Source organism: Opisthorchis viverrini (assembly GCF_000715545.1).
Source record: "Opisthorchis viverrini unplaced genomic scaffold opera_v5_30, whole genome shotgun sequence".
NCBI lineage: Eukaryota > Metazoa > Platyhelminthes > Trematoda > Opisthorchiida > Opisthorchiidae > Opisthorchis > Opisthorchis viverrini.
In genome coordinates this window covers 1,176,234-1,188,892 of record NW_008751686.1, presented here as the reverse complement: position 1 = coordinate 1,188,892, position 12,659 = coordinate 1,176,234, and the positions used below count along the sequence as shown (strand labels likewise).

At 43.8% G+C, this 12,659-nt stretch overlaps 1 protein-coding gene across 1 annotated transcript; it reads right to left on the bottom strand.

Annotated features, from left to right (window-relative positions):
• Positions 1-10,387: 10,387 nt before the first annotated feature.
• T265_13011 (hypothetical protein) lies at positions 10,388-12,343 on the bottom strand (the record flags this gene model as incomplete). The annotated part of the gene is made up of 1 exon (XM_009166745.1): positions 10,388-12,343. A coding segment is annotated over one exon (1,956 nt), but the record flags the coding sequence as incomplete, so codon positions are not given.
• Positions 12,344-12,659: the final 316 nt, after the last annotated feature.

Sequence of the window (12,659 nt, the reverse complement as noted above, 5' to 3'; positions counted from 1 at the left end):
CACCATATTGATAAGTAGAATACATACCCACATGACTGTCGCCCTCCTGTCCTCGGCAACCGTCTTGGTTAGTCCAAACCAAAAAGTGGGAGCACTGGACTCGATTTCACTCTTATTAGTGTACTATTGGGGAATGAACGCAATTCTTAACGGAATTTCGTAGCTCAAAGTTTCGAGCACATAAGACCAACTAAACCAGGAACGAACGGATGGAAAAGAGCATGATTAAGGGACTGTGCCACATGGTGTCAGCAGTGAGACGGTCGGCTTTTTATGCACTATTCTGAATAGTCAAGTTCATGTTTGGACGTGTGGATTGTGTCGAGGCTGAAAAAGCTATAACGTGTGTTGATTTTTTATTGTTGATCAGTCCTGTCCGTGTGGTATTGGCTTCGGCAAGGCTAAGTATTGAACGGTTGTGCTGCACAATTGCCATAGCCTACAGGTGGCAGTTAACAGTTTGCTAAGCGGCAAGCCAAAGGCAACTGTGGTAGCTGCGTTTGATGCTTTCAGTGTGCTGTCTCCGCTTCTTCGTATTAGTGAACGGTCTGCTTATCACTTTTCTTCCAATCGATATCGAAGCGCTAAAGTTTTATGACAATTCGTGGAAGAAGCCTCAGCAGCTTCAAGAGAGCATCCAATTAAACAACTTGTATCACCTCGACGATCAAATCCCAAGATGTGATATACCTATGAATAGAACGATCAATCGAACATTACCGATTTCTCTGGATAATTGTCCGCAGGATTGTCTGGTCCTTCAGGACTAGCCTTCGAGGAAAATGCTAAAAGAAATAATCGCTTCTCAATTCTTGTATTATCGAAAAAAGTATGTTTGTGCATACCTAAAGCCACTTGATTTCAGGCTTACATCAACCAATGCTTTCCTTGTGTTTCAATAGGACAAGTTAACCGCGTTACCTTATCCTTCAAATGTTTTCTACAGTTGGAAGTTGTATTGTAAAGCAGCCCCATGCCTATGTCGAGATACCCAGCGAATGATATGGTGTCAAAAAGGCAGAGCGGCGACGACGGCAGAAATTCATTCAGGCTTGTCAGTCAGCACACTCTTCCGGTATTTCAGTGGATATCTATTACTGCTGCTCTAACCTGGCCTTCGTTGCAATCCCTAAGTTACCGGCTACGAATCGATACTTCCCACCCATATCCGCATGGCCAGTCGTAAATTATTTCTCTGAAAGCCCAGCGATGCTGGTGGGTTGGTTTCTGACTACCTTGAACCGTGTCAATTCGTACTCTGCCGCTGGCTCCTCAGCACGCTACTGAATGTGTCCTACCAATTCCGAGAAGTTAAGCAGGCTACCGAATGGTACCATTGCCACCAGGATTCACATTTTATTCTTCAGAGAGGGAAATATGCGTGATGTTCTACTTATCGTTCGGCTCACAATTTACTATCCTGCTTCGGACGACACAGTAACATGCAAAACAAGCAGGGGTGCATTGTCAGCCATGGATCGGCATTCAACACGCCGGATAATAAGCTTAGTCAGATCTAGTGGGGATTCTAGAGCCTTATACGAGGAACTCATGAGGTTACTGTCAGTGAAAATTAGAGAACGAATCTGTGTGGGATGTGAGTGGTCAGCTACGAGACCTTTGTGAAACCTTTGCTACCGATAGAGATGCGGCGCTGTATCTACACCTTGTTGATGTAATCACGGGGGCGAATAGGTGTTTCCTTTGAATCTACCGCAACAACTGGTGAGTTTCTGCTTGACAAGTCTATTCTGACTACTTTTGATGAGTCACCAGATACGAAGCTCATGCGAATCACCTACCTATACGCCACTATGAGGGGAAATTCCAACAAGAGTTATCCAGTTGCGCAAAGCTATGTTACACAACCAGCTCGCTAGCCTTCCGGGTCTGGCCCCAACTTAGCATAGCCTGAAGACGAAGTGGAAGAAAAATCATCACAATCCTATCAAACAGTTCGATATTTCCTGGAATAAATTCCCGGGCAATGTCGAGATTTGTTTGGGAAACACCAGTCGATCGGCGTGCGCTTCCTTTTTCATAAACAGGGTCCGCTTTAAGTAATCCCATGGAAATCTTCCTCTGGACATTATGGTTAAATCAAGGTGAACATAGAATCATGGAATGTAGCAAAACTTCTCTTGGATTGCCATCAGGTACCACAATAACAGTCCAGTGTTCTGTCGTCCAGGCTATTGTAGCGTTTGAGAACTGTGGTAATAAGACAAGGCCTTTTCAATTTGTAGTGTTTGCGTCTCATTTCAGCGAAAAACGGTTACCCTATCTATCTATGCGTGTGGTACTTGGGTATTTCCCTAATTTCCCGCTTACGCGTATCCTTTTTTGCTTAATTTTTGCTCATCCTAACTACCCGCCATTCGTGGAAAATAGTCAGACTAGGTCTGCTTAAAACAGTATGTCATCATCGCAGTACGTGTGACGCTCAGGCCAACTACCAGACTGAATCATCCATGCTCGCATTCCACATGTGGTGATGACGAGACAGGTATTCGTCACTGCACATTTCGATCGCATGTAAGTCATTGTGAGATTCATGTGATCAACTTGGAGAACAAATGTACTCTACTTAGGAATGCCATTTATCTGTGTGGAACTCCACAGTCCTGTTGCCAAATGTCAGCCCGAGGTTGTTTTGAAAAAGAGCCCTATAAATAATAAACACTCGAAGTCACGTCGACAATCGATATGCCTCCGTGAACGACAAATAGAATAAAGGAAAGAGTTTTCAGCAACCTTGTGAGTAGTTTCCTCTGTGAAAACATACTGCGATATCCCGAATATCGTGCCAACTGAATCATGAGGCGGCCTGTGTGCAGAACATTCAGCTGGAGGACATCATAAACGAGAGATTTAATTGAGCCTCCCGTGAAAACCAAATTGATTTGCAGATGAGTTTAATTGAGCTCCCGTGAAAACCAAATTGATTTGCAGATGAGTGTATTTCTCGACAAATAGAATACTTTCGGTTGTAAAACCGACAAATTTCCGAACATCCGCTCGATACTCTTCTACCTTTAAATAAATCGGCCTGATTCAATGCTGAAAAACTCGGTAGATGGTCATGATCGATTCCGAACGCACTCATCTTGGTCTGTAGCCTTCTGATACTGTCCAAAACGACTGGATGGTATCTCAAAAGGCGGCGAACGTATTCAAAGGAGCAGAATATGCGACAGGGCACTATGGAACAGGAAGGAAGAACGCACTAACGGATACTACAGCTCCATCTAGATAATTGTGACAATCAGACTATGTGACATCACTCACTCACCTAGCACACTGCAAACAGGGATAGACACAGGAGGGAAATTTGTCCATATCGACACGAATGATTGCGTCGACCTACCTTTGGTTGAAAACGAAATAGCTCATCTACTCGAACGACAACGTTTTGGAATGAAATACTCTAGCGCAGGCTCATCTAGAATTTTCCCATATTGATACAAATAGGCATGTCGCTTAACCGAAATCGACTGTTCCCAATACACATCACTCACGAGTAAAATTCAGGCGCTTCGTTCAGATGTCTCCGCTTACGGAATAGTTGATATCTGAATTGTGTCACCACATGTCTTTTACAAGAGCTATGTTTGGTTATATGGTGTCCCATTTTAGAGTTTGTCTACATCTATTGTCGGGGATTTGGTTAACCAATATTTCACTTGATTTTATCTTCGAGATAATGTATTGCAAATAAATCTTGTGACGAAGCACTTTCTTATTGATTCAATTGTAAGATAAAAACCAAAATCCACGCATTGCTTTGAGAAATTTGAACAAAATAGTCTTACACTGATTGCAGCTCCCGCGAATGTGAATTAACTGTCTACTGAATTGGTGTTTGTCTGGCCCTTTAATTCAAACCTTGCACGTGGACAAATTTATTGGTTTACTGACAGCTGAATTTTGGTCATAGTGGGAGGGCAACTCGATGTTGGAAAATCTCGTTGTTCCCGTGAGCCATCGCGTGGGCGAAATAAACACCTCGGGCTACAAATTCACCAGCTGATAAGTCGAATTCAGGGGGAATGATGTACACTAATACTGACATGCAACTTCCACTGATCGTCGGAATCTGGGGTTATGAGGATAGTAGTTTGTCATCACTAGTTGGTACCGTCAATCATCTTTTCATATCCACGATTCTAGTCCCCCAAGCTAATCACACCCACTTTAGGTGCACGCATTTCAGGAAGTGTGATCAGGTTTAGTTGAGAAAACTTTTTATAGCATTTTGATTGAAGTGGGAACTTGGAACAGACAACAAAGCAACAGAGACGGCTAAAGAATAAGATGACTGAAAACATCAAATGGGTTCCAGGTGAGTCTCTCGAAAAACCGAATTAGTTTGAAAATGAGTGTATTTCGCTTTTTTTGCCGGCCCTAGTTTTGTAACCCTCCTATCCGAAACGAAAAACGGCGAGTGCTTCTTCGTGAGCAGCGTATGTATACTCCTTTGTTTACGCTAACGAGGGTGAGCTTTTTACTTGAAAGCTGTATAGACTGACGTCCTGAAATGGTTTGAATCTTCAGTACACTAATCAGAGACAAATTATTCAATGGTTGTACAAGAGATTTGACGAAGGCACTACGACGGCAATGGTTTTAAGCAGGCTAGGCATCCGGTGACCGAATAAGCTTAGAGTAACGCAGTTGTCTAACTTGTTCCAAGTCTCACCTAATGGTTTCCCATCGTTCTCTGAAGATCAGTGTGTCACGGCGGCAACACGACTTTTGTTCATATAATGAAACTGGTGGAAAGTGAGAAGCTGGTGGAGTAGTGGTAATACACGAGCCCTAAGTGTCTGGGGTTTAAATTCCGACATGGTCGGACTGGGATTCACCGTCTTCGAGGAGTTGAGAGCACCTACTTCGAGGTCCTTCATCAAACCTGACCTAATCGCTGTTCGAGATCGCCGTGCAACTGTAATAGACGTCAGCATAGTCTCGGATGGGCGTGGAGTGACAGCGTGGAATGAGAAGAAGCAGAAGTATGGTGCTGATGAATATTCCCTCGCCATAATCTCAGCCCTACGTGCCATCGATTGTGATGTCGACTTTTTGGTTCACCAACCGATGATCATCTCTTATCGGGGGATCTGCTTTCTTCAATCAGCTAAGGTTGTTATTGGACTGGGACTTCCTAAGGTCGCAGTGACTTGTTTGCTTGCCACTGTGGGCTCTCTGCCTACTTATGACACTTTTATGCGTGGCACATAGCGTTGAATGTACATTTTTTGCCATTTAATCTCACACCAGACCCAGTATGACGGACACTTTGTGCCTGATGTGCGAGTCTTGACTGTGCTAGTGCCTACCGCGCCTTGAAGGGCATTCACCATTGTTTATCCGTTCTTCGGTTGTTGGTCTTTAGACGCGTGTTCCCATACCAAAATCTTTACATACTTTGGGATTCACCTCATCAGACTGAAATTGTTCTTGGCATGATTTCGAATGAGATGTTTGTCTCTTTTCTCCCATATTCTCCTGTTACTCTTTCGCATTCATCGCTTGCATTCACTTTTTAGGTTTGTGATCATGCTCTTCAAAAATAAATGATAATTGTACTGTTCAAACTACTTATGATGGACTAATACGAATGATTGTACCAGAAGAAGGAGACTGGTCAAACGAGGGAAAGGCGAATACGAATAAGCAACCAGCGGAGAAACGGCTTGAGAATACAGACTTTCAAGATAATTTCAATTTTTTTTTAAAACAAGTGGTTTCCAGATGAGATCTCCGTTTATTGTATCGCATGAAGGCTTGCGGTAAAACCACATTCAAGAGGACAGGGATTAAATGTGGCAGAGACCTCCAAAGCACTTGGTGTCAAATATATTTCACCCAAAAGGGGCTCCAAGACAGTTGGGGTAATAAAATCCAACCTTCTTTAGGATATGGGTGCACCACCCGGAGCACAGCAACTGCTCCTAATAACTTGAATTTCCTTTCGGTCAGATCCTGGCATAATGAGTTGGATAACGCTTGAGGTTTTGGGTAACACAAGCATGACTTAAGCGCACGAAGTTTATCACTATTCAGGTATAAGTCAGTCTTCAAAGTCACAACCAAGTATCCTGTGGTGTTCCTTGATCAGCTTCTTTCAGACGTCCTAAAAATGCTACGGCGAGTTTCCGCGGAACCCTCACCATCTGCTTGTTGATCCGCCATTTCGGACAGTGTTGAGGACAGGTCACTCAGGACATTTACAGAATGTCTCCTTGGCCCATCCAGCGATACGTTCTCGCCAATGAAGTTTCGATACCTAGGTATCCTGTAGCTGTTTAGGAGCGGTATCCCAGGCTTTTGTAGCATCACCGTACATGTTTTATTATGAATCTATATTCATAAGTGCCAATCACAAGTCGATTTGACACGCACAGCGATGTGGCACTTCGGCAACTTAAAGGTCCAACAAACCGTCATCCACCTCTGTGTATACGGTACGCATCTCACTCAAAACGGCCTCCTGTGATGTGTCTGTCATCACTGCATTCCTTGAGACCCGATAGTGTACGAGATTTTACATGATTTGTCAAACCCTAGCTTCAGTGATCGTATTCAACTGGTCACTCAAGGCTTTATTTGCCTGTTCGAAACGGTGACGCGGACTAATGAATGCATAATCTGTCAAGTACCCAAGGTCAAAAATTCAGTTGGCGGTTTCGAAACGGTCCTTGTTATCATATCTAAGCAAGGATTGTTCTGGTTCACCCTCCAAATTGATCACTAGCCAAATGATGATTTTAGCAACGGCGTCATGGCAGAGACTGCAACCCAATCAATTGTTATATAGTACAGTTCCGAAGTAGCCGGAATTCGTGACACGCGCGGTGGACTCATCTGATGCGGAACTAGAACATGGTGACCCGGAGTAATTACTTGGGACCGGATTAGTAAGATAATCCTCTGAAAATAAACCTTTACCTCACTCTACGGTAGCCCACAGGTATGGCCGACTGCGCAACCTATTCGATTACAGGACAGTTCCGAAGGATGGATATATTTTAATTGGTTGAATTCGCCGATGGCTATCCCATCCTATGGACAAAAAGTACCATTATTACGTGAGGATGGCGCTTCAGAGAGAACATTGACAGGATCGGACGAAATCCTCTTGACCGTGTTCATTTCGAAAACAGTGGCCAATGTATCCAAGGCTTCTTACCCCCTCGGGCTGTATCGACCTTGTTCTGTTTCATGCAAACCTAACGGCACAATACGAACCGAGTGCGAGCATTAGCACATACGGAGTGACAGTGACTGATTCAGTTGGACGATTTCTGTGAGGCCCGTTTATTTCACCCTTACTTTATGCACCCATAACAATCCTCTGCAGACAAACTGGTGAAATTAGACGAACGTGAAACGTGCAACACTTCTGATATTTTTACACCCACACTGCAGTAAAAAATTGTACCGCTCGATAATGTAACATGATTTAACTCAGCCGCTGATTAGCGGTGTGTTGAACAACCTGGTTTGTCACTGGCATACCTTAAAGCTACGGAATTTATGCTTTTCTCTCGTGTCAAGTTGCTAAACCGTCCTGGAAACTACCTTCACGCTAAGTTCAAATACGAACTAGTTCACAGAAATTCAATGCACTTACAATTTAACCTCCATCTCTGGTAGCGATGCAGCAAGTACAAACCTTCAGTGGAAAAACGGCCAGCAGCTCCTTGCGTCCATAATGACTACTTTTCGATGCCGAGCAGCGGCGAAGCCTAAACCTGGGGAGGATCACGACTATTTAGAAAAACCGTTCGCTGGAAAGCTAGATTTCACCATCCAAGTAAGATCCTCTGCGCAAGCTCCCAAACTTTCTTCTTATCGTGACCATTTTTGTTAACCATCAGGCTACAGGCAGCCTGGTAATGCGCCACTTGTCATTGTTCCAGGTTCTCATTTCTTGATAGCAAACAAATAACAGTTTGGCGGATTCCAATCCCGCCAGATCTTGAGACCTACAGGTACGTTGTATAAAAATGCTCACTTTGATCCATCAACTAGGTTGTTTGTCGTTGCATTCAGCTGTTCAGACATAGAACTTGGTAGAAATTCTTAAAGGTTCCGCGATTATGCTGTGGCTTGAATAGGCGCCTAGATATCGTATTGTTGCGCAGTGTCGATAGCATTAAGATGATCAAATCACAAAAACACTTGTAATGGTTGGTCGCTGTTGTATGACATTACCATGCACGGCGAATCCACTGAGTAACGTTGTCCATAATGGACAGTAAGTTGCTGGCTTCGCACTGATTTGTACCAGTAGGACCCGAATGCTCGAGGCTGTCGGTTGGTGCAGCTCTGTCAAGCCTTCTGTATGAATGCTTGCAATACGACACAACCACCCCACCTACAATTCTATTTGACTGAAGTCCTCAGCGCTGAGGAAATTCGGAGCGGATGGTCGGAAAAAGCATTCGAGTTTGAGCAATTGTAATGGGTTGAACACATCAGAGTGCAATCCCTTTCAACTTCAGACGGGAAAAACAGACGCATAACTCGCCCTCAGTGGTCTGGATTGGCATTTGATCCTCGGGTTTCATGAAGTGCCAATCAAAGCAATTAGATAACGGTGGGTTTACCTCGGACATCAGCTTTGATATTTGCAACATAATTCTTGTTGTTAGCCAGTGTGGTGCTCGTAACATTTTGTTTCACTGTCGAGAATCCAGATTGGAAACGAATGGGTTAAACTACCCCCCCCCCCCAGGTCCTTGAGGTTGCAAGCCTGACATGTCGTGACTAGCCTAATGATCGCACACCGACTAATACTGTGTCGTAGCTGGGTACTTGATCTGAACACTGCGATTAAGAATATTAGTCGTCCTCTTAACCAGGCTTCGGTATATACGGTATTCACTGTCGAGAATCCAGATTGGAAACGAATGGGTTAAACTAGCACCCCCCCCAGGTCCTTGAGGTTGCAAGCCTGACATGTCGTGACTAGCCTAATGATCGCACCACCGACTAAACTGTGTCGTAGCTGGGTACTTGATCTGAACACTGCGATTAAGAATATTAGTCGTCCTCTTAACCAGGCTTCGGTATATACGGTATCCCAACGATCACGTGACGGAAAGTGGACTCATACCTAACTTGATGTCATTCGCCAGAATGCTCTGTGCATTGCGTGCCGAAGGATATATAAACGGTACTCTACAACCGATGACCCCATCAATTGATCTCCATTTGTATCACTCACTGGTTTGGATATCAGTTAAGCACTACTAACTAATGCCGATGCAGTGCCATTCAAAATGACGAAGATGTAAATAACGTGCCGCCGTACTTTACCTTCCAATCACTGAGTGATTCGAAAGGGAGGATTTACGTTCCCAAGTAATCGCATTTTCAGTTCGTTGACCTCGTTAGATGTCTTTTCACACGTGCTAAAGTTTGAAACTATTTTCAACTTGAAGCTCACCCTCTCTGTCAAAAAAATATTTATCCTTGGTGCATGCAGAAGACTTAGCTTCTTTCATGAATATCATATATTCGTGTTTTACACACGCTTTCGGCCAAAGGGTGGACGAAGTATTCGCACCTTGTAAATCTGGTTTGAAATATTTACGCAGAAATTATCACCAAAATACATCGTAAGCGGACCTCCATTTCACTTCGAATTACAAAACGACTTCCCTTTATAATCATACCATTCAAATCATTCATTACTAACAGTCAACACAGTCACAGGCCACACTACATGAACGGCCTCCTTAGACTAAGCGATCATCGAGAGATCTGGGTTGGATTTACTTTCCAACTTCGACGAGAGACTCATTGACACATTCATATGAGCAGGAAAATTCTGAAGAATAAGAAATACACGAGAGTCCTCCGTCAAGGAACGCACTATTTTCTTCTTGTTTCAATGCCAAAATTTCCGCCAAATTAATCAGTTGCCCCAGCTGTACATGTATGATTCTTACGCACTGTCGATGACTTTTGTATATAAGAAGAAACTCCGTGAAAAGGCTTCCACGACACAGATAGGAAAACACCGATCTGCATGATGTATCTATATTGGACCTGGTCTTCTGAATTGATCAACAGAAGAAAAGTATGAAATTTCAGTTCACCAATGAACAGGATCAGACTCGCGTGGGTACAATGCGATGTCTGGTCTGTAGGGTTCATCAACTTTGAAAAGTATATGGGAATGTAGTATTGACAAAATACGTGGCCTGGACAAGATAGCTAAATTAACAGAATAATAATAAAGGCAAAGAGTTTTCATTGTCATCAGCATCTTTACCGGCTTGGGTGTTGGTTGCGGATACTGTTGATACTCATGAGTCAGGTCCTTTGTGTGAAATTAAGGTGGAATGGCCTATCAAGTTGAACGAAGGGATCACTTTTGTGAACGAGGCATAAAGTGGCGCCAGATTTGATCAGCCATGTGCACCTGATTCTGAGTAATACATAGTAATAGCTGAGCATTGTACTTATCCATATCCTGATGTAGAGACATTAAATATCGTACAGTGGCTTCGAAGGTTACGGGAGAGGGGTCCAACGAGGGATTATCTGGAGCAGCATTATCCGGTGACTCATGGGGCACGATGTTGATTGGGGGATTTGATGAAAGAACAGAAGAAGGTTCGTTTGTAGTCGTTTTATCTATTAATTTCGGTGAACGGCTGAACCGTTTGGTATCAGTCCGATATTCTGGAATCGAGTCACAATCTGAGTCGGACCAAAAGAGATCTAATTGAGCATAGTTCAATTCAAACTGTCCGGTCGACTTTTTCAAATTTGATGTACACGGAACGCATTCGGACAGTTCACAGCAAGACTTACTGCAACATCCACGTGAGAGACCTGCGACAGGGGACCGTGGGTGCACAAGGTCAGAGCCAGGTGATAAAGTAGCATTCCTGGGAGGAACCGGGGGTGGTTTTCGAGGGGTATCTTGCAACGTTCCACAAGACTGTGAAGCCCAAGACTGTTCAGTGGACTTTCCTTCTACGTCCACCAAACTCAAGCAGGAGTCTGCGGCAGTTTGGGGCGAGCTAAACTCAGATGGCTTATACGGTTCAACAATAACATCTTGCACGCTTTTCACCTCTAGCCGGCAAAATGGACAGGTCTGGTTTAAGCCTGTGGACTGGAAGGTACTAAGACAATCTCGGCAAATTAAGTGACCACAAGGCTCCAGTTGTACATTCTTATCATTTTCATCACATATTTTACACAATTCGAAAGTGGATCCAATTTCACAATAGACCTGGTACTGTTCTCTGGTCACACGAAGACGGACTTGGGGAAGAGAATGAATTAGGTGGAGCAGAAGATTAGGCGGGCTCTTTTTCCCGTTGGGATAACGGTAAAAACCTTCACGCTCACCATCAAGAAGCGCTTGTGCGAGCGGTTTGTTCCGTACGAGTGTTTGAAAAATATGCAGATCTTCCGCTACGTAACCGATTGCCCACTGACCAAGCTTGGTGCAAGACAATCTAAATACGTAAGATCCAGGTCCAGGGTATTTTCGAAATGGTTCCAGGACCGTTTTCACCTCATTATAGGTCATAAATGCCATGTAGCCTGGATGAAGAATCGTCAGTACCCTCCAAGACTGCAAAACGTTGCTCCATGGTTGAAACAGTCGTGCAAACACATCAAATTCAAAAATCGAAACATGGTTATTACATGTCAGATCAATAGTCGAATGCAGGGCGTCAATATGGTCTCTAAGGTCAAGAGGAAAAGTTTTCCTAAAAGCGGATTCAAAGGCCGACCAATGGATAATCGAGTCGGTGCCAAAATTATCCAACCACCATTTGGCAGCATCTGGTTTGGTTATTCGGTAGGTGTTGCAGAACTTGTTGTCAGGGAATAAGGCTTCCAGGTCACGTTGCATGTGAGAAAAGACTAATGCTAGCTTGACGAGCTGGGAACGTGGAGTGGACTGGTCGACGAAAATCGATTCCTTGGCTTCCTTGAATAAACGCACCATTTGTTTGCTTTTGAAAATCACCGAGTGAATGAAAATTCGAAAGTACCTAATGTGGGATAAGGTTGTATAGTCATCCTGGTAACAGCTGACAATATGTTGTAGTTTTTCGTATATGTCCGGGATGATGTCGAGAAGGCACGGCGTGCTGGCTCTTAGGTTCAAACGAGGGTTCAAACACAAGTACACAATACGGTCCAACCACTTGTAGCAAGAACCGATGGTCTTCTTCTGTAAATCCAGAATGTCGCCCTCCTCGTCTAGTATTGCGGAATAATCGAATGCAGAAAGCGGATGTGGCAGCCGGTTCATATGGGGAAAACAGTTCTTCCAATTAGTTGTCATCCCACTCGCCATTGCTTTACAGAGCTGAAAGGCGTTAGGTGAGCCCCAAGTTGGATTGGTAACAGACTGTTTGGCAGAGTGCTGGCAAATTGATCAAGGACTGGAAAACAAAAAAATCATATATAGGAATTGGGTCGCTGAAACTGGCCTGCAATATGGACGCACCGCTATCTTGTTACGCTTTGATAGCATAGCGACCACGCATGAGAATGACCTCGATCGCTACATGCAGTAAAATAGTGAGGATTGGACTTATTTTAAAACAGATTTATAAGGCGTGTTGGTATGCTCTTAACGTTTCGGTAATTTAAGTGGGTAATTATTAGGA